The 21509-nt window shown below is 44.2% G+C and overlaps 1 protein-coding gene across 2 annotated transcripts; it reads right to left on the bottom strand.

The window, feature by feature from the left end:
- Positions 1–10082: 10082 nt before the first annotated feature.
- On the bottom strand, positions 10083–21400 carry rps15a (ribosomal protein S15a). Of its 2 annotated transcripts, none has more exons than XM_043712153.2 (5): positions 21278–21400; positions 20678–20815; positions 19951–20030; positions 18553–18638; positions 10083–10212 (listed from the first exon to the last, which is right to left on the bottom strand). In XM_043712153.2, the coding sequence occupies exons 2-5, from the start codon at positions 20808–20810 to the stop codon at positions 10119–10121; spliced, it is 393 nt and encodes a 130-aa protein (XP_043568088.1). In that variant the 5' UTR covers positions 20811–20815; positions 21278–21400; the 3' UTR covers positions 10083–10118. The 2 variants fall into 2 exon arrangements, with proteins under 2 accessions (XP_043568088.1, XP_043568089.1); XM_043712154.2 differs by having other exon boundaries at positions 21231–21351.
- Positions 21401–21509: the final 109 nt, after the last annotated feature.

The following is a 21509-nucleotide window of genomic DNA, read 5'->3' as shown; positions in this document are numbered from 1 at the left end:
CTACTTCACTGACATCACCTCCGCTGTTGTATCAGCTGCCGATTCTGATAGTAGCTCCCATGCACACACCCAGCTAAGTAAAAGCTCAATTTCGCCACAAGGTCTACAAACGGCATCTTTGAGTCCGTGCTGAGGTTCCACACCAATGCCGCCCAAGCTCAGGACAAGAAATAAGAAGAAAAGCAGTAGGAGCAGATGAGCTGCAGCACAGGAGTCCTACTCAGCCACCATCATCCCATAATACAGTTGGAACACAACGTGAAAATGCAAGGTTACATACTTTGGCAGAAATAGAGGATTGCATAAAATAGTGAAGCTAGCTTAATGGGTTGAATGGCCTATTTCTGTTCCTACGCCTTACAGAAATCTTAGGCTTATCTATAACATTACCTTCAAAAATTCTCAATTCTCTTGGGAGCATAGAGGGCACCCTGCTGTCTGAATATTTCAAATGATTAACAAAATGTCAGCTTTAAGAAACCCCCTCTTTGCCTTTGACAATCACACACTTGTCTCTTTGTCATATTTCTCAAAGGGTAAGTATCAATAATTGGTTGCCCAATGTTACAAGATTGGTGACTGAACCCTAAATATGTTCAATACATTAATGAATGGATATTATTAGCAATCTTTCAAAGCCCAATAATTCTTAGGAGGTAGGGCACAAGGATCAGGTCAGAGAAGGAATGATGCCAAGAAAGTTGGGAGATAAACTGGGGATCAAACAATAGAAGTTTAAAGTGGGGTGGTGGTGGAGTGAAGAGAAAGAATCAAAAGGTTGGGGTTTGGGGGGACAAGAGGTTGGTCAAGGGGTGGTTGCAATTGAGAGTCGGGGCATTGGTGTAATGACTTGCAGTTGTTACATCCTGAGCTTCCAGAACTGCTCCTCCTGTCTCCACACCCAGTAACTTACAACCAATGTAGGGCTTACTTTTGCTGATGCTGCATGATTTGGATGCGAGCATAAGACGTACAGTTAGTAAGTTTGCAGATGACACCAATATTGGAGAGTGGACAGTGAAAAGTGTTACCTCAGATTACAACAGGATCTTGACCAGATGGGCCAATGGGTTGTGAAGTGGTAGATGGAGTTTAATTCAGATAAATGTGAGGTGCTGCATTTTGGGAAAGCAAATCAAAGCAGGACTCATACACTTAATGGTAAGGTCCGAGGGAGTGTTGCTGAACAAAGAGACCTTGGAGTGCAGGTTCATAGCTCCTTCAAAGTGGATTCGCAGATAGATAGGATAGTGAAGAAGGCGTTTGGTATGCTTTCCTTTATTGGTCAGAGTATTGAGTACAAGAGTTGGGAGGTCATGTTGCGGACAGGACATTGGTTAGGCCACTGTTGGAATATCGTGCACAATTCTGGTCTCCTTCCTATCGGAAAGATGTTGTGAAACTTGAAAGGGTTCAGAAAAGATTTACAAGGATGTTGCCAGGGTTGGAGGATTTGAGCTATAGGGAGAGGCTGAACAGGCTGGGGCAGTTTTCGCTGGAACGTCGGAGACTGCGGGGTGACCTTATAGAGGTTTACAAAATTATGAGGGGCATGGATAGGATAAATAGACAAAGTCTTTTCACTGGGGTCAGAGAGTCCAGAACTAGAGGGCATAGGTTTAGGGTTAGAGGGGAAAGATATAAGAGAGACCTAAGGGGCAACGTTTTCACACAGAGGGTGGTATGTGTATGGAATGAGCTGCCAGAGGAAGTGGTGGAGGCTGGTACAATTGCAACACTGAAAAGGCATTTGGATGGGTATATGAATAGGAAGGGTTTGGAGGGATATGGGCCGGGTACTGGCAGGTGGGACTAGATTGGGTTGGGATATCTGGTCGAAATGGACGAGTTGGAAAGGGTCTGTTTCCATGCTGTACATCTCTATGACTCCATGACATCAGTTAATTCAGGGAAAACGAAAATAGAACGGATCTCTCTAACAAAGGGATCTCACACTGTAATGTCATCGTTCACAATTTAAGCATTTTTTGGTTCAACTTAAACTTGGCATACTGTGCAAGATAACTCTCTCAAAATTCAAGTTATTTTAAATGATCTCCAATCAGATTCTGCAAGGGATTAAACAGAGGTTAAAATTCAAGCCCCAATTTTTTGTTTTATGTATGTAAAACACAACCCATCATCACACATGCCCATGCAATGACCTGATGCACATAAAAATCATGGCATCCACAGCCCATGTCTCAAAGAAATTTTATGTGCGTTCCTAAAAAAACTTTGCTGGATTGTGAAAAGGAGTCAGGATGTTCTGAAAGAGTTGAACTGGCAGTTTGCTCTCATCGTAGCCTCATACAGCTCTCCGATAACCAAATATTAGTGCTACTCTGAAGAACAGTGCTTTCTTGGGGGCAAAGTGGTTCTCAGCAGAAAACCAATTGCAGATCCGTTATTTATGGTAGGAGTGATGGCAAAAGAACTGGTTGCCTGAAGTGCATCTACTTTAATGCGAGGAAAATAATAGGTAAGGCAGGTGAACTTAAGTCTTGGATTGGCACCTGGGAATATGATGTTATTGCAATCACAGAGACTTGGTTAAAGGAAGGGCATGATTAGCAACTAAATGTTCCAGGATATAGACACTTCAGACATGACAGGGAAGCAAGTCCAAGGAAGAAGGGGGGGGGGGGGGGGGGGGGGTTGGAGTTGCATTGCTACTCAGGGATGATATCACGACTGTGCTAAAGGAGGACACTATGGAGGGCTTGAATAGTGGAGCTAGGAAATAAGAAAGGTGCAGTTACATTGTTAGGGCTGTATTACAGACCTCCCAACAGTGAGCGTGAGGTAGAAGAACAAATAGGTAAACAGATTATGGAAGAATGCAGAGGCAATAGGGTAGTTATGGGAGATTTTAATTTTCCCAACATTGGCTGGGATACAATTAGTGTCAGAAGTCTGGATGGGGTAAAATTTGTAAGAAGCATCCAGGAGAGTTTTCTAGAGCAGTATGTCAATAATCCAATGAGGGAAGAGGCCATATTGGACCTGGGGAACGAGCCAGGCCAGCTATTTGAAGGGAAGTCCACATTTGAGATGTGGGAGGCTTTTAAAGATAGGTTGCAGATACTGCAGGATAGGTATACCCCATTGAAGGCAAAGGATAGCAAGGCCAAGATTCATGAACCGTGGATGACAGGAGAAATCGTACGTCTAGCCAAGAGGACAAGGGAAGCGTACGTAAGGTCCAGGCAGCTAAGAACAGAACGGGCCCTGGAAGAATATCAGAAGAGTAGGACCAATCTTAAATGAGGAATCAAGCAGGCTAAAAGGGGTCATGAAATAGCTTTAGCGAGTAGAATCCCAGAGCATTTTATTCTTCTATTAGAAGCAAGCAGGTAACTAGAGAAAGGATTGGTCCACTAAGCGATAAGGAAGGCAGGCTGTGTGTCGAACCTGAGAAAATGGGTGAGATTCTGAATGATTACTGAGGAGAGGGACATGATGAATGTTGAGATTAGAGATAGAGGTTTGATTAGTCTGGATCACTTCGACATAAGTAGGGAAGATGTGTCAGGTAAGCTAGAGGTTATTGAAGGTGGATACATCCCCAGGACAGGATGGGATCTATCCCACGTTGATGAGAGGCGAGAGGGAAAATAGCTGGGGTCCTGACATGTCTTTGGGGCATCTGTAAATACAGGTGAGATGCCGGAGGGTTGCCCATGTTGTCCCCCTGTACAAGAAAGGTAGCAGGGATATTCCAGGTAACTACAGACCAGTGAGCCTGACGTCAGTGGTGGGAAACAAGGGAAAGTGCCGGGAGTGGTGATCCACACCCCCCACCGACCCTTGTCAGATCCACACCCCCCACCGACCCAACCACCACTCCCGGCACCTTCCCTTGCAACCGCAGGAGGTGCAACACTTGCGCCCACACCTCCCCCCTCACTTCTCTCCAAGGCCCCAAGGGAAACTTCCATATCCGCCACAGATTCACCTGCACCTCCACCCACATCATCTACTGCATCCGCTGCAGCCGGTGTGGCCTCCTCTATATTGGGGAGACAGGCCGCCTACTTGCGGAGCGATTCAGAGAGCACCTCTGGGCCACCCGGACGAACCAACCCAACCAACCTGTGGCACAGCATTTCAACTCCCCCTCCCACTCCACCGAGGATATGCAGGTCATTGGACTCATCCACCGCCAAACCACAACAACCCGACGGTCGGAGGAGGAGCGTCTTATCTTCCGACTGGGAACCCTCCAACCGCAGGGGATGAACTTGGACTTCACCAGTTTCTTCATCCCCCCTCCCCCCACCTTGTCTCAGCCGGATCCTTCCAGCCCGGCACCGCCTTCCTGACCTGCAGTCTTCTTCTTGACCTCTCCGCCTCCATCCTACTCCGACCTATCACCCTCACCTTGACCTCTCTCCACCTATCACATTTCCAACTCCCCTCCTCCAAGTCCCTCCTCCCTACCTTTTATCTTCTCCTGCTGAACACTCTCTGCTCATTCCTGAAGAAGGGCCTGTGCCCGAAACGTCGAATCTCCTGTTCCCTGGATGCTGCCTGACCTGCTGTGCTGTTCCAGCAATAAAGTTTCAACTGAGGGATAGGATCTATTTATGTTTAGAAAAGAATGGGCTTATCAGTGATAAGCAACATGCTTTTGTGCGGGGGAGATCGTGCATTACCAACTTAATAGAGTTCTTTGAGGAAGTAACCAAGTTGATAGATGAAGGGCTGTTGATGTCATATACATGGACTTTAGTAAGGCATTTGATCAAGTTCCCCATGGTAAACTAAAGAGAAGTGAGGTCACATGGTGTGCAGAGTGTTCCAGCTAGGTGGATAAAGAACTGGTTGAGCAACAGGAGACAGTAGTAATTGAAGGGAGTTTCTCGAAATGGAGAAAGGTGACCAGTGGAGTTCCACAGAGGTCAGTGTTGGGGCCACTGTTGTTTGTGATATACATAAATGATCTGGAAGAGGGCACTGTTGGTATGATCAGCAAGCTTGCAGATGACACGAAGGTTGGTGGAGTAGCAGAAAGCATAAAGGACTGTCAGAGAATACAGGAGGATAGATAGACTGGAGAGTTGGGTGGAGAAGTGGCAGATGGAGTTCAGTCCAGACAAATGTCAGGTGATGCATTTTGGGAAGTCTAATTCTAGAGCGAATTATACAGTGAACGGAAGAGCCATGAGAAAAGTTGACGAGCAGAGAGATCTGGGAGTGCAGGTCCATTGTACTCTGAAGGTTGCTGCAAAGGTGGATAGAGTGGTTAAGAAGGCATATAGTATGCTCGCCTTCATCGGCCGGGGTATTGAGTATAAGAGCTGGCAGGTCATGTTAAAATTGTACAAGACATTAGTTTGGCCGCATTTAGAATACTGTGTACAGTTCTGGTCGCCCCCATTACCAAAAGGACATGGACACTTTGGAGAGGGTGCAGAGAAGATTTACAAGGATGTTGCCTGGTATGGAAGGTGCTAGCTATGAAGAGAGGTCGAGTAGGTTAGAACATAGAACATAGAAGAATACAGCGCAGTACAGGCCCTTTGGCCCTCGATGTTGTGCCGATCCAAGCCCACCTAACCTATACTAACCCACTATCCTCCATATACCTATCCAATGCCCGCTTAAATGCCCATAAAGAGGGAGAGTCCACCACTGCTACTGGCAGGGCATTCCATGAACTTACGACTCGCTGAGTGAAGAACCTACCCCTAACTTCAGTCCTATATCTACCCCCCCCTTAATTTAAAGCTATGCCCCCTTGTAATACCCGACTCCATACGCGGGAAAAGGTTCACACTGTCAACCCTATCTAACCCCCTAATCATCTTGTACACCTCAATCAAGTCACCCCTAAACCTTCTTTTCTCTAATGAAAACAGCCCCAAGTGTCTCAGTCTTTCCTCATACGATCTTCCTTCCATACCAGGCAACATCCTGGTAAACCTCCTCTGCACCCGTTCCAGTGCCTCCACATCCTTCCTATAGTATGGCGACCAAAACTGCACACAATATTCCAGATGCGGCCGCACCAGAGTCTTATACAACTGCAACATGACCTCAGGACTCCGGAACTCAATTCCTCTACCAATAAAAGCCAGTACGCCATATGCCTTCCTCACCGCACTATTTACCTGGGTGGCAACTTTCAGAGATCTGTGTACATGGACACCAAGATCCCTCTGCTCATCTACACCACCAAGTATCCGACCATTAGCCCAGTACCCCATCTTTTTGTTATTCTTCCCAAAGTGAATCACCTCACACTTAGCTACATTGAATTCCATTTGCCACCTTTCTGCCCAGCTCTGCAGCTTCTCTATATCCTGCTGTAACCTGCCACATCCTTCCTCACTGTCAACAACTCCTCCGACTTTCGTATCATCCGTAAACTTGCTCACCCAACCTTCTAACCCCTCTTCCAGGTCATTTATAAAAATGACAAACAGCAATGGTCCCAAAACAGATCCTTGCGGAACACCGCTAGTGACGGCACTCCATGAAGAAACTTTGCCATCAACTACTACCCTCTGTCTTCTTCCATCCAGCCAATTCCTAATCCAAACCTCCAACTCACCCTCAATGCCATATCTCCGTATTTTCTGCAGTAGCCTACCATGGGGAACCTTATCAAACGCCTTACTAAAATCCATATATACCACATCTACCGCTTTCCCCTCATCAACCTCCTTCGTCACCATTTCAAAGAATTCAATAAGGTTTGTGAGGCACGACCTGCACTTCACAAAATCATGCTGACTATCCTTGATCACATTATTCCTATCCAGATGTGCATAAATCCTATCCCTTACAATTCTCTCTAAGACTTTGCCCACAACAGAAGTGAGACTCACCGGCCTATAGTTACTAGGGTTATCCCTACTCCCCTTTTTGAACAAGGGAACCACATTTGCTATCCTCCAATCTTCTGGCACTACTCCTGTAGACAAAGAGGACATAAAAATCAAGGCCAATGGCTCTGCAATCTCCTCCCTTGCTTCCCAGAGAATCCTAGGATAAATGCCATCAGGCCCAGGGGACTTATCTATTTTCACCTTTTCCAGGATTTCCAACACCTCTTCTCTACATACCTCAAAGCCATCCATTCTACTTATTTGTGACTCAGTATTCACATCGACGACAATGCCCTGTTCCTGAGTAAATACTGAAGAAAAGTATTCATTCAGTGTCTCCCCAATCTCTTCCGCCTCCACACGCAACTTCCCACTACTATCCTTGACTGGACCTATTCCTACCCTAGTCATTCTTTTATTCCTAACATACCTATAGAAAGCCTTAGGGTTTTCCCTAATCCTACCGACTAAGGACCTTTCATGTCCCCTCCTTGCTGCTCTTAGCTCTCTTCAGGTCCTTCCTGGCTACCCTATAACTCTCAATCGCCCCAATTGAACCTTCACGTCTCATCTTGAGATAGGCCGCCCTCTTCCATTTAACAAGGGATTCCAATTCCTTATTAAACCACGGCTCCCTTGCACGACCCTTTCCTCCCTGCCCGACAGGTACATAATTATCAAGGACACTCAATAGTTGCTCCTTGAACAAGCTCCACATATCATTTACACTCTTGCCTTGAAGCTTACTTTTCCAAGCCACACATCCTAAGTCATGCCTCACCGCATCATAATTTCCCTGACCCCAGCTATAACTCTTGCCCTGTAGTACACACTTATCCCTCTCCATCACGAGTGTAAAAATCACCGAATTATGGTCACTATCCCCAAAGTGCTCACCTACCTCTAATTCTAACACCTGGCCTGGTTCGTTACCCAGAACCAAATCCAGTATGGCCTCACCTCTTGTTGGCCTGTCTACATATTGTGTCAGGAAACTCTCCTGCACACATTGAACAAACACTGACCCATCTAACGAACTTGAGCTATAGCTTTCCCAATCAATATCAGGAAAGTTAAAGACCCCATAACAACCACCCTATTACTGTCACTCATCTCCTGAATCACCTTCCCTATCCTTTCTTCAATGATTCTAGGACTATTAGGAAGCCTGTAAAAGACTCCTAACAGGGTGACCTCACCTTTCCTATTCCTAACCTCAGCCCAAACTACCTCAGATGGCAAGTCCTCATCCATCGTCCTTTCCACCACTGTAATACTATCTTTGACAAGCAATGCCACACCTCCCCCTCTTTTACCCCCACCTCTGACCCTACTAAAACATTTAAATCCTGGAACCTGCAACAGCCAATCCTGTCCCTGTTCTAGCCATGTCTCCGTAATTGCCACAACATCGAAGTCCCAGGTACCAACCCACGCTGCAAGTTCACCTACCTTATTTCGTATACTTCTTGCATTGAAGTATACACACTTCAAGCCACTTTCCTGTTTACAGGTTTGAATTCATTAGAAAAAAGGAGTTGAGGCGGGGGGGAAACCTGATTGAGGTTTACAAAATCATGAAGGGTTTAGACAGGGTGGATAAGAGATAAGCTTTTTCCCAGGGTGAAGGATTCAATAACGAAAAGTCACGCTTTCAAGGTGAGAGGTGGAAAGTTTAAGGGGGATACACATGACAAGTACTTTACACAGAGGGTGGTGGGTGTCTGGAACACATGGCCAGCAGAGGTGGTAGAGACAGGCACGTTAGATTCATTTAAGAGGAGTCTGGCCAGATGCACGAGTAGAATGGGGTGCAGAGGGGTACAGATGCTTTGGAATTGGGCAACAGGTTTAGACAGTAGATTTGGATCGGCTCAGGCTTGGAGGGATAAAGGGCTGTAAATTTTCTTTGTTCTTTTTATTTAGTAACTCTTTCACTGTGGTACACAGCATCACCTAGTGGCTCACGCAACCCTTTCATGTGCTTATTGACACAGAGGAACCTTGATTATCTGAATATTGGATTATTTGGCAAGATCGCAAGGTCCCAATGCTTACCTAAACTAGGTTACCCTGCATTCAATTAATCAAACGAAATGCTCCCTGCCCGGGTCCTTCAGATAATTCCAGTTCCTCTGTACTTCCCTTCTTGCCTATAGCTTCAGCAAATGTTTGTGCCATTTGTTTTGCTGATACAGTTATCACCTATAAACTTGAAGATCTGAAAACCTGAACAAAACAACAAACAAAAAATGTATCTACTATAATTGTCATAATATATTGGGCACAAAGTTCTAACTTTCTTGAACTTTAAATCCTGCAGTGTTTTATAGTTGATTCTGATATAACACTGTAGTTGTCCTGCGATTTCACGTTATAAGAAAATCACATGTTATAGCCAACACAGGGCTGGAAAGTTTGCATTCTACAGGTAACAGTCCAAATTCTTCAAATGCATTGAAGAAAGACACATTATAGCAGAACCAACTGTATTCATTACAGAATGTGGGCACTAGCTACCCATCCCATACTGCCAAGAATCAGCGATGTTACTGTAGGAACGATGCTGGTACCTAGACCTGCATTAAGGATCAAGTCTAAAGAGTTTTTTTACAATTTAAAAAAGTATTTTGTAAAAATAGCTTCACAAAACTAGTCAGAGGCAAACCAAACTTGGAATAGGAGTCCATGCATATTTAGACAAGTAACCAAAAACCGGTTCAACTTTTTCCTCCTTAAAGAGTGTTAAGGTGACAGACTTGGAGGAGATTCAAGAGCTTAAACCCCAAACAACTTGAGTCACTGACATTTGAGTGAATTAAATGGTGACGTGTATAAGATCAGAACTGGAAAGAGCACGGCAGGATTTTAAAAAACATGTGTCAGCCTTTCTGTACAAAGGCAAGGTGTTACTGATCTAGTTCATTAGCAAGGGCAATGACAGGACAAAATCTGTTAAAGATAAACAAACATTGTCCCTTGGCTGCAAACTTGCACATTCTTAAAACTAAACAGCCAAGTATTCCTTTGAATGAAACAAAGACAGACACTTAAGGACTGAAACAGAAACTCCATGAGCCTGCCAGCATCGTGGGATAAAGCGAAGTTGATAACATCACTGAACTCAATGTTTCCTGTTTTCTCTCCAGAGATGCTAAATTTCTCTAGCACCATTTCTGTTTAAAATATTCCATTGCTTGTTCATGTATTAATGTCACAGCCTGATTAAAAGACAGACAGAACAAGTGATTTCAATGTTTTATTATAGACAGGTTGCACGTTTTAGAAAAAGAATCCTAGAATTTTTCCTCCCGTGTGTTTCCGTTTGGCCTCTTCATGGTCCATGATCCCTGCTGAGGTCGTTAGAACGATGTACCTATAAAATTCAAAAGTGGATTTTCTCAATTTCAACCCAAAGCCATAACCATGTGAAGTTAGAAAGCACTTTTAGCCACAGACTTTCAAGCAAATATTTTCTGACAATCGCCCAGAATGTCTTATGGAACAGTAATGAACATGAGCGTTAATCTAGGACTAAACATTTGACTGTGGTTGTGTATTCAAATGTCTGCAAACAAGAATTGAACCATCCCTCAAAACAGTTGAACCATGGGCTGTTGGCAATATACCAAATAATCCAAAACAATTCTACATTCTGACTGAACCAAGCAAAACAAATCTTAAATTTTGATACAATGAAATTATAGCTATTTTTTCATTGTAAATTTATAATAGAATCTTTCATTAAATCTTTACAAGGTTTAAAAAGCAATCTTACTCTACATATGACAACGTTCACATTTCAAGGCTTAGATCAACGCACAAAGCATAAAAAAAGTTTCCTGCTCAGATTGGTCTACTAGCACACTCCTTTCCTCCTTCCATAATCTGTTAAAATTGCAAACAGGTTCAAAGTTCAATCTTAACAATGCAATTCAACAAGAAAACTAAGGTTTCAGCATCACCCCGTACCCGAACAGACTAAAAACATATCAGAACTCCACTTCATTTACTGAATAAGCTAAAATATACCCTTAAAAGCTATTTGCCCCACCTAGTGTCCATTGCAACCTAATAATTTTGTATGGAGTGGTAGCGGAGCAGTTAACTGGACAGATAGCTGGTGCACCAGCTGAGGTTATCATGAAGGGCTTTCCTTCCCAATCCCTCTCCCATCACCCTGAGGCCTGGTGACCCTCAGCTTAAACCACCTGTCACCTCTTAAGGAGCGTGCAGTCCTACAGTCTGATAGAACTCTGGTACCGAATTTGGCAATCGTTAAGAATGGACATCAGGTCTTAAACTGCAAAGTTTAAAAAACAGACACAGACCATTACAAGACTGACCAGATGCTAATGGAGGGGAAAATGAAGGATTAGAAGCCCATATGCAAACTTTTGCTTGCGACAGCATCAATCACATCAATGTTGACAGAACACTGACCCCTCCCCATGCGTAGCCAACACATGTCTATTCCAAGTTCAGTCTCTGATCAAGGGCAAATTCAAAGGACACCTAAGTTGAGCGTTGAGGCTATTTAAATAACTTTAAAAGTTAATTTATGATACAAATAGATCAGTACTTCTGGTCAATAACTGCATAGAGCTTTTCCCTATGACAAGAGATTCTTTCATAAATAAATTTGACCTGTAAACTTAAATTATTTCATAGAATGTGGATGCCACTGAAGGCCAACATATATTTCTCAACCCCAATTACCTCCAAGTGACTGATTGTCAATTTGATAGTCCACTTCAGAGTCAGCACACAGCTGTGGGTCTGGAGTTACACATGCACCACACTGGGAAAAGATGGTAAATTTTCAACCTCAAAAGGACATGTGACCTAGATGGGTTCTTACAACAATACTTTTGGGTTCCTAACTCAATTCAAAAACTTGTAAAACTGACTTTAAATTCCAGCAATTGCGATGTGCAGGCCAGGTGGATTCGCTACGAGAAATGCAGGGTTAAAGGATAAGGTAGATGTGGGTCTGGATGGGATGCTCTTCAAAGGGTCAGTATGGACTTGATGGGCTGAACAGCCTGCTTCCACAACATATGAAGGTTTCTATGAAGAAATTATAAAGGGAGGATTTTAACCCATCATTCCCAAGCACTAACCTGGACCTCTGGATTTCAATCCTAGTGAGCTTGCCATATCATCCAACTGAAGTGTATTACTGTACTCATCTAACGTTGCCAACTATACCAAAAGAACAAAAGCAAAGCCTGATTATATTGCAAAAAGATTAGTTTCTGCAGGCAATATAAAGAGGGGGAGGGAAGAGATGGGGATAGTGGTGGTGGTGGAGGGTTGGAGGTGACAGCAGAGGATTGCAGTCAGTCTGGGCCCAGTATTCTGATCATAGACTATAAATGCCTTGTGGTCATAACTAAACTGACTAAAACGAGGCAAACACAGGGTTAATGTAGTACGTAAGCAATGAAGTGGTGGAATGCCTAACATAAGCAAGAATGAACAAAGCCGCATCTATACAAATAATGCTGAGCAGTTAATCTTTCTGTACAGTATACATAATTCTCTAAATCAGACCTAGATTTTGCTGTTTAGCAAGATTTAGATTCAACAGGTAAAAGCAAACCAGCCAGACAAACAGGAACCTGAATAATGCAGATCAAACTGAAAAAATACAACTTTTACTTTACATCCACCACTGGAGTTTTCCCAAGAAATCTGCAAATAAAATCCTGCCCAATTCACCTAAGCCTAATCCAGAGCAAAAAAAGAGGTTATTCCACTCCCAACAGCCTTGCGGTATTATCGTTAGACTATTAACACAGCTAATATTGTGCGGACATGGGTTCAAATTGCACCATGGCAGATGGTGGAATTTATATTCAATAAAGAATCTGGAAATAAGTGTCTAACGAGGACCATGAAACAGTTGTCAATTGTTGCACCTGGTTCACTTATGTCCTTCAGGGAAGGAAATGTCACCCTTACCCAGTCTGGTAACATGTGACTCCATACCCATAGCAATGTGGGTGACTCTGAAATGCCTTCTGGGCAATTAAGGATGGGTAATAAATGTTAGTCTAGTCAGAGGGGCCGACATCCCATCAGCAAATAACAAAATGCAAGCTGCAGAAAGGGACTGATTAATGCACAGGAATCTACAGGAAAACAGTTGAGATAAGTGACCAATTATTTATGCCTGTGATAAGGAAAAAAATTCTTCAAAAAAGGTGTGAATCTTTGGAGTTCTCTACTGCAGATGTTCCAGTGTTAAATATATCAAAGGCAAAAGGCAGAACTTGGGAATATGGGAAAGCAGATGGGAAAATGGATTTGAAACCCAGAATCAGCCACAATCTTTAAACAGTGCTGCAGGATTGATGGCAACATTATATGCTACACATGCACCCACTCTAACGTCTCATGAAGCAATTAGTGTTGACAGACCAACTGCAACACTGCCCTTAGACTAGTGCAGCCAATAAGAGGATTAGATGGAGTGCTATTTGATGGGCCAAATTGCCTGCTAACACTCCAACTTCAAGGGAGAACAGATAAAGGTGTGCGGAGGAAAGAGGGCATTATTCCATCTTTTAAGTGTGGAAACATCAGCACAACCCAGGATTCTGGTTCAGCCAGAACCAAGCCCTTGGCATGCAATGTAGAAAGTGGCTTCAATTAAGGTAGGTCAACTTGTCATATCAAATACACATATCCTGCCTTCATATCCAACAATTCATAGAGGTACAGATTAGAATTTTACAAGTAATCAGAATCAAATAATTCCTTGATTCCAAATGGATGAAACGCAGGAAGAGCTGGGAAACAAGTGAAAGCTTTATAGGGAATACTATCAAGGTGACAACTGATATTTTTCAAAACAAAATAGAAGGAATAGATTCTCAGGGAATAATTCAACCCAGCAAGGAAAAACTAGGAGGGCACACAAAAAAACCTAAGATTGGCTTAAAAGGTTTTCTTCTAAAACCAGATACTCATCTGAAATAACTCAATCTGTGAACAGCACAGATTCACTGCAACACTCAAATCCAGGAGTGTCACCCAGAAGGTTACAGACATTGATAGCATGTTAACTACTAACCAGTTAACTCAGTCTAAGTTTACAAAATTAGAGGGGATTGATGAGCAGAAAAAAAGTTCGATCTCCCAAATCACTACAATTTACATTTCACCTCTTTTCAGAGATCATGGTACAGTTGATGCAACACTGATTAGACAAAGGAAGCTACTGATGCCAATAGCCACAAGCTATCTCCAAATCTAAAGTAACACAACAGTTTCTAGGTGAGCAAATCTTCCACCAACATTCAATTCAAACTTGTTTTGAATAGACTAATGAATCACTTATACATGTTAGCCATATGTGATAAATCAATCCACTTCCGAGACACCAAACTAAACTGCACCTCCCAATATTCGTGATTCAGATGTCTATTGCCAATAGTCAAAAGGGAATCTGCTAAGATTCCAGGGAGGGAATTCCACAATCTTGACGCAGTGAGAGTGAAGGAGCAGTGAAATGTGTGCGCGTCAGGATGGTGAGCAGCTTGGGAGTAAAACTGTTCCCATGTGTGCACTGCCCTTGTCTTTCCAGATGGAAGTGATGAGGAGTTTGGAAGGTGCTGCCTGAGATCTTTGGTGAATTTCTGCAGTGCACCTTGTAGATAGTACACACTGCTGCTACTGAGTGTCGATGATGGCTGTTCGCAGATATGGTGCCAGTCAAGCTGGCTTTACCCCGAATGGGGTCATGCCTTGAGTATTGTTAGAGCTGTACTCAGCCAGTCAAGTGGGAAGTATTCCATCGCACTCCTGATTTCAGCCCTGTAGATGGTGGACAGGGTTTGAGGAGTCAGGTGGTGAGTAACTTGCAGCAGTATTCAAAACCTCTGACCTGCTCTTGTAGCCACAGCAAGTATGAGTCCAGCTGAGTTTCTGATCAGGGACAGCAGGGGATTAAATGTCAAGGGGCAGTGCCCAGATTGTCTCTTAGAATAGAAGAATCCTTACAGTGTGGAAAGAGACCCTTCGGCCCAACAGGTCCACACCAATCAGCAGGAGTACAGGAAGTCCCCAGGTTACAAACAAATTCTGTTTTGTTCTGCTGTCCGTAAGTCAAATGTGTGCTTAAGTCAGAACAGATATGGGCTAATTAGGCCGCCCGCTCATTCGGACGAAACATCGTACACAACGGATTTTTAAAAATGAAGAGCTGGAGGTCTGTTCGTAAGTACAAGGCGTTTGTAAGTCAAGTGTTCACAGCCCAGAACTTCCTGTACACTTAAGATGGAAAACATGAGGGCAAAAAGGGGACATGAGATAGCTTTGGCAAATAGGGTTAAGGAGAATTCAAAGGATCTTTACAAATACCTTAAAGACAAAAGGGTAACTAGGGAGAGAATAGGTCCCCCCCAAAGATCAGCAAGGCAGCTTTTGTGTGGACCCACTAAACGAGTATTTCACATAAGCATTTACTGTGGAGGAAGGATAGAGGAAGATACAGAATGTGGGGAAATAGATGGTGACCTCTTGAAAAAGGCCCATATTACAGAGGTGGTGGTGCTGGATGCCTTGAAACGCATAAAGGAGGATAAACCCCCAGGACCTGATCAGGTGTACCCAAGAACTCTTGTAGGAAACGACAGTGATTGCTGGACCTCTTGCTGAGATATTTGCATCATTGATAGTCACAAGTAAGGGGCTGGAAGACTGGAGGTTGGCTAACACGGTGCCACTGTTGAAGAAAGGTGACAAGGATAAGCCAGAGAACTATAGACCAGTGAGCCTGATGTCAGTGGTACATTGTTGGAGGGAATCCTGAGGGACAGGATGTATATGGATTTTGAAAGGCAAGGACTGATTAGGGATAGTCAACGTGGCATTGTGCGTGGGAAATCATCTCACAAACTTGATTGAGTTTTTTGAAAAAGTAACAAATAGCACAGCAGTGGACATGGACTTCAGTAAGGCGTTCCACAAGGTTCAACATGGGAGACTGGTTAGCAAGGTTAGATCTCATGGAATACAGGGAGAACTAGCCATTTAGATACAGAACTGGCTCAAAAGGTAGAAGACAGAGGGTGGTAGTGGGAGGGTTGCTTTTCAGACTGGAGGCCTGTGACCAGTGGAGAGCCACAAAGATCGGTGTTGGGTCCAATACTTTTCGTCATTTATCTAAATGATTGGATATGAACATGGGAGGTATAGTTAGTAAGTTTGCAGATGACAAAAATTGGAGATGCACTGCACAACAGAGAAGATCTTCGCTTACAACGGGATCTTGATCAGATGGGCTGAGGAGTGGCAGATGGAGTTTAATTTAGATAAATATGAGGTGCTGCAATTTGGGAAAGCAAATCTTAGCAGGACTTATACACTTAATGGTAAGGTCCTGGGGAGTGTTGTTGAACAAAGAGACCCTGGAGTGCAGCTCCATAGCTCCTTGAAAGTGGAGTCGCAGGTAGGTAGGATAGCGAAGGCGGCGTTTGGTATGCTTTCCTTTATTGGTCAGAGTACTGAGTACAGGAGTTGGGAGGACATGTTGCGGCTGTTCAGGACATTGGTCTGGCCACTTTCAGGATATTGTGTGCAATTTGGGTCTCCTTCCTATTGGAAAGATGTTGTGAAACTTGAAAGGGTTCAGAAAAGAATTACAAGGATGTTGCCAGGGTTGGACGTTTTGAGCTATAGGGAGAGGCTGAATACATTAGGGCTGTTTTCCCTGGAGTGTCAGAGACTGAGGGATGACCTTATAGAGGTTTATGAAATCACAAGGGGCATGGTTAGAGTAAACAGACAAAGTCTTTTTCCTGGGGTGAGAGGGGAAAAGATAAAAGGGGCCTGAACAGCAGCTTTTTCATGCAGAGGGTGGTATGTGTATGGAATGAGCAGCCAGAGGAAACTGGAGGCTGGTACAATTACAAGGTTAAAAAGGCATCTGGATGGGGATAGGAATAGGAAGGCTTTAGAGGGATATGGGCCAAGTGCTGGCAAATAGGGCTAGATTAGGTTAGGATGCCTGGTCGGCATGGACGAGTTGGACCGAAGGGTTTGTTTCCATGCTGTACATCTCTATGCTGTATATCACTATGACTCTCTGAAGAGTCTCCTACCGAAACCTATTCCCTTATCCTATTACTCTACATTTACCCCTGACTACTACACATAACCAACGCACCCCTGAACACTATGGGCAATTTATCATAGCCAATTCACCTACCCTGCACATCTTTGGATTGTGGGAGGAAATTGGAGCGCCCAGAGGAAAACCACGCAGACATGGGGAAAGCGCAAATTCCATACACAGTCGCCGGAGACTGGAATCGAACCTGCATCCTTGGCATTGTGGGAGAGCAGTGCTAACCACTGAGCCTGACATTTGTGAAGCACAAACATTATTTGCCACTGGTCAGTCCAAGCCTGGATATTGGCTAGAACTTGTTGCATTTGAACACTGACTACTTCAGTATCTGAGGAGTCACAAATGGCAAACATTGATCATGCAATCATAGACAAACATCCCCACTTCTGACCTTCTGATGGAGGGAAGGTCATTGATGAAGCAGCTGAAGATGGTTGGGCCTAGGACACTACCCTGAAAAACTCCTGCAGAGATGCCCTGGAGTTGAGATGACTGACCTCCAACAACCACAACAGTCTTATGTGCCAGGTATGACTCCAACTACTGCAGAGCTTGCGCATGATATCTATGGATTACAGTTTTGCTAGGGGTCCACGATGTCACGCTCTGTCGAATGCATATCAAGGACTCTCTCTACTCTAGAATTCAGCTTTTTTGTCCTTGTTTGAACCAAGGCTGTTATGAGATCAGGAGCTGAGTGACCCTGGTGGAACCCAAACTGACATCACTGAGTAGGTGCTATTTGATAGCATTATTGATGGCTATCATGTTACTGATGATTGACAGATTGATAGGGAGGTAATTGGCTAGGTTGTATTTGTCCTGCTTATGAACAGGGCATACTTGGGAAATGTTCCATACTGTCAGGTAGATGCCAGTGTTATAACTGTACTGGAACAGATTGGCCAGCGGGAGCAGCAAGTCTTCAGTGCTATTTCTGGAATGTTGTCAGGGTCCATAGCTTTTGCAGTATCCAGTGCCTCCAGTTGTTTCTTGATATCACGTGAAGTGAATCAAATTGGCTGAAGACTAGTATCTGTAATGCTGGGGACCACTGGAGGAGGCAGAAATGAATCATCCACTTAACATTTCGGCTCAAGATTGCTGTGAAAGCTCCAGCCTTACTGAGGTCTTCTATCATTGATGATGGGAATATTTGTGGAGCCTCCACCTCCAGTGAGTTGTTTAAACATCCACCATCAATCACGACTCAATGTGGTAGGACTGCAGAGCTTACTTCTGATCCATTGGTTGTGTTGTTTTGCTGCTTATGTTGTTTGGCATGCAAGCAATCCTGTTTGGGGGCTTTACCAGGTTGACACTTCACCTTCAGTTATGTCTGGTGCTGCTCTTGGCATGCCCTCCTGCACTCTCCAATGAACCAGCTGATTCTAGTGCTTCCAATGTGGGAGATAAAGACCCCACAGAAGACCAGATCTGGGTTCCCATCATTCAATATTCACAAAACGATGTAGAAAGGGAACGTGCACATCAACACGTCACACAAGCTGTCTGATCCCAGGGTAGAAACACCAGAGTGAATTCTCTCATTCAGGAGTTTACAGCAAGACTTACCCAAACTGACGGGAAGGCAGGAGACTATTTTGCCACCTTTCGAGCTCTTTTACTTGAACATCGAATCTGGGGCTAATGACACCACACTATCAAGGAACAAGAAACAAACAAAAAGAGTCAATCCAGATAATAAAGTAGTACAATCCACTTAAAGCAATAATAGACAATAGGTGCAGGAGCAGGCCATTCAGCCCAGCACCATCACTCATTATGATCATGGCTGATCATCCACAATCAGTACCCTGTTCCTGCCTTATCCCCATAACCTTTGATTCCGCTATCTTTAAGATCCCAATCCATCTCTTTCTTGAAAGTATCCAGAGACTTGGCCTCCACTGCCTTCTGGGGGCATATATACATCACTCAACTGTTCTACCCCTTATTTTTAAATGGTGTCCTCTGGTCCTGGACTTATCCATCAACAGAAACATGCTTCCTGCCTCCAGAGTGTCTAATCCTTTAATAACCTTACACATCTCAATCAGATCTCTTCTCATCCTTCTAAACTCAGGTGTAAATAGTCGCTCCAATCTTTCAACATATGATAAGCCCGCCATTCCAGGAACTGACCTTGTGAACCTACGCTGCACTCCTTCAATAGCCAGAATGTCCTTCCACAAATTTGGAGACCAATAATATAATAATATGTCTGCTTCAAACATCAGAAACAGATTATCTCGTTAAGACAGCTTTGAGGTTGTTACACATAATTGATGCCCATTTAGGAGATGGGAAGTATCATAGACCAGAACCTTAGATTTCCTACAGTGCAGAAACAGGCACTTGGCCCAACAGAGTAACCCATCCAAACCCATTCCCCTATGCAAGTGCTCTACATTTCCCCTGACTAATGCACCTAACCTGCACATCCCTGAACACAATGGGCAATCTTAGCATGGGAGGAGAAAGTGAGGACTGCAGATGCTGGAGATCAGAGCTGAAAATATGTTGCTGGAAAAGCGCAGCAGGTCAGACAGCATCCAAAGAACAGGAGAATCGACGTTTCGGGCATAAGCCCTTCAGGAATCTTAGCATGGCCAAGCCACTTAACTTGCACATCTTTGGACCGTGGGAAAAAACCTACGCAGACACAGGGAGAATGTGCAAACTCCGCAGACAGTCGCCAGGGGTTGGAATCAAACTCTGGTCCCTGGTGCTGCGAGGCAGCAGTGCTAACCACTGAGCCACTCGCACAGTGTAGTTTAGTACTTCTAGAAAGTCAAAACTAAAATGACCATTAAGACCTGGGAAAGAGGAAAAACACCATTGCTAAACTAAAGTGAGCAGAGCATCAGAAAGCAATCATACATCTTAACACAAGCACAGGAGTCACGCACACAATAGGAAAACGGCAGAAAGAACATAATTGCAAATCGTGAGAAAGCGATTTTTTTTCACCTTGTTCAGTCTACCGGTGAGATTGACAACTATTTTCCCACCTCTGTGGTCATCAATAATCTCAAACTCTCCAATGTAGCCTAGAAATAAAAATATACATTTTGATGTCCAAGAAACTAGTGTATTTTTAAAAGTTCCATAAATTGCTAACTGACAGTCCTGACTCAAAAAAGTTAATAAACACCCCATCATGCTCTACATAACAGTGGTACAGGTTCAATAACACTTCAAGAATTGACAGCCCAAGACACCACAAAACATAGGAACAGAATTAGGCCACACAATCAACCATTAGATCATGGTTGGTGTGTTTCTCAACCCTGTCTTCTCCTCAGAACACTCAAACCACTTACCAATCAAGAACCTCACTACCTGTCTCAAATACACAATGATTTTGCCTCCACAACCCTGTGGCAATGAGCTGTCAAGATTCAACATTGCATTTACATTCCTCAGACTCGTCTCCAACTTCAGGAGCAACTTTTTCCACAAGTTGTGGTGTAAGCTGGTACAATTAAAACATTTAAAAGGCATCTGGGTGGATGTGTGACTAGGAAGGATTGAGGGGGATATGGGCCAAATGCTGACAAATTAGAACTAGATTAATTTAGATTATCTGGTCAGCATGGACAAGTTGGACTTAAAGGTCTATCATGACTATGATAAAGAATCCCATCCTACCCAGTGCAACATACAATAACCAAAGCAGTGAGAGAAACCATCTTACCATGCTTCATCATTACAGTCAGGAATCTCACAATCACTTTGGAGCATGGCCGGATGAGAACCTGGCGTTTTCCGCGTTTCTCTGCATTGTTGATGCTGGTAAGGGCATCAGCAAGAACATTCATACGCACCATGATGCCTGAAGGAAAGGGAGAACAGGTTAGAGATGCTGCCCTTATGAATTATTGAAAGAAAAAAAGCAACCAGCTGCAGGAGGCACAAACTGGGAGTGCAGAGGGAAAAGGTAATGGGGGGGGGGGGGGGGGAGATGAGATGGGGATAGGGGAGACTGCCTCATCTTCCTGTCCCTGTACCGGTCTCAATCCCAATCCCAGATCCACATTATCGCCTTCCCTAAGGAAACGGAAGCCAATGGTATAGTGGGGTGAAGGCATCACCCACAGTCAGTAGGATCTCCAGCACCACTCCCTCCCTCACCCACCCCCTGGGGCCTTCACTCCCGCCCTGCAGCCTGCTCCTCCCCCTCCCATTGAACCGAACGCACAAGACGGGGGGGGGCACAATCCACCACAATATTTACACGGAAGACGCACGTTTTGCCAGCCCATAGTCGCATCAGATGAATCCCCACATCACATACTTGAAGGGGAACGGGAAAGGTCCGCGCCAGCACCGACGATGGCGCTGATACAGAGCCGATTACCACCAGCCAGAGCCCGCTGACATCTTACCGCTTGGTCAATATGGCGAAAGAGGAGGAAGCGCTGGCCGCACCGCCTGATGGGAAATTTCTAAATCTCGCGAGGGCTCATCACTCCGCGTGCTCCTAATGGTCCTCCAGCCTTTCTCATCAACTATCGAATCATTCACCC

Source organism: Chiloscyllium plagiosum, unplaced genomic scaffold, assembly GCF_037043375.1.
Source record: "Chiloscyllium plagiosum isolate Xiang-an unplaced genomic scaffold, Cpla_swu_hap1 HiC_scaffold_20, whole genome shotgun sequence".
NCBI classification, from domain to species: Eukaryota; Metazoa; Chordata; class Chondrichthyes; order Orectolobiformes; family Hemiscylliidae; genus Chiloscyllium; species Chiloscyllium plagiosum.
This window is presented reverse-complemented; position numbering and strand designations above follow the sequence as displayed.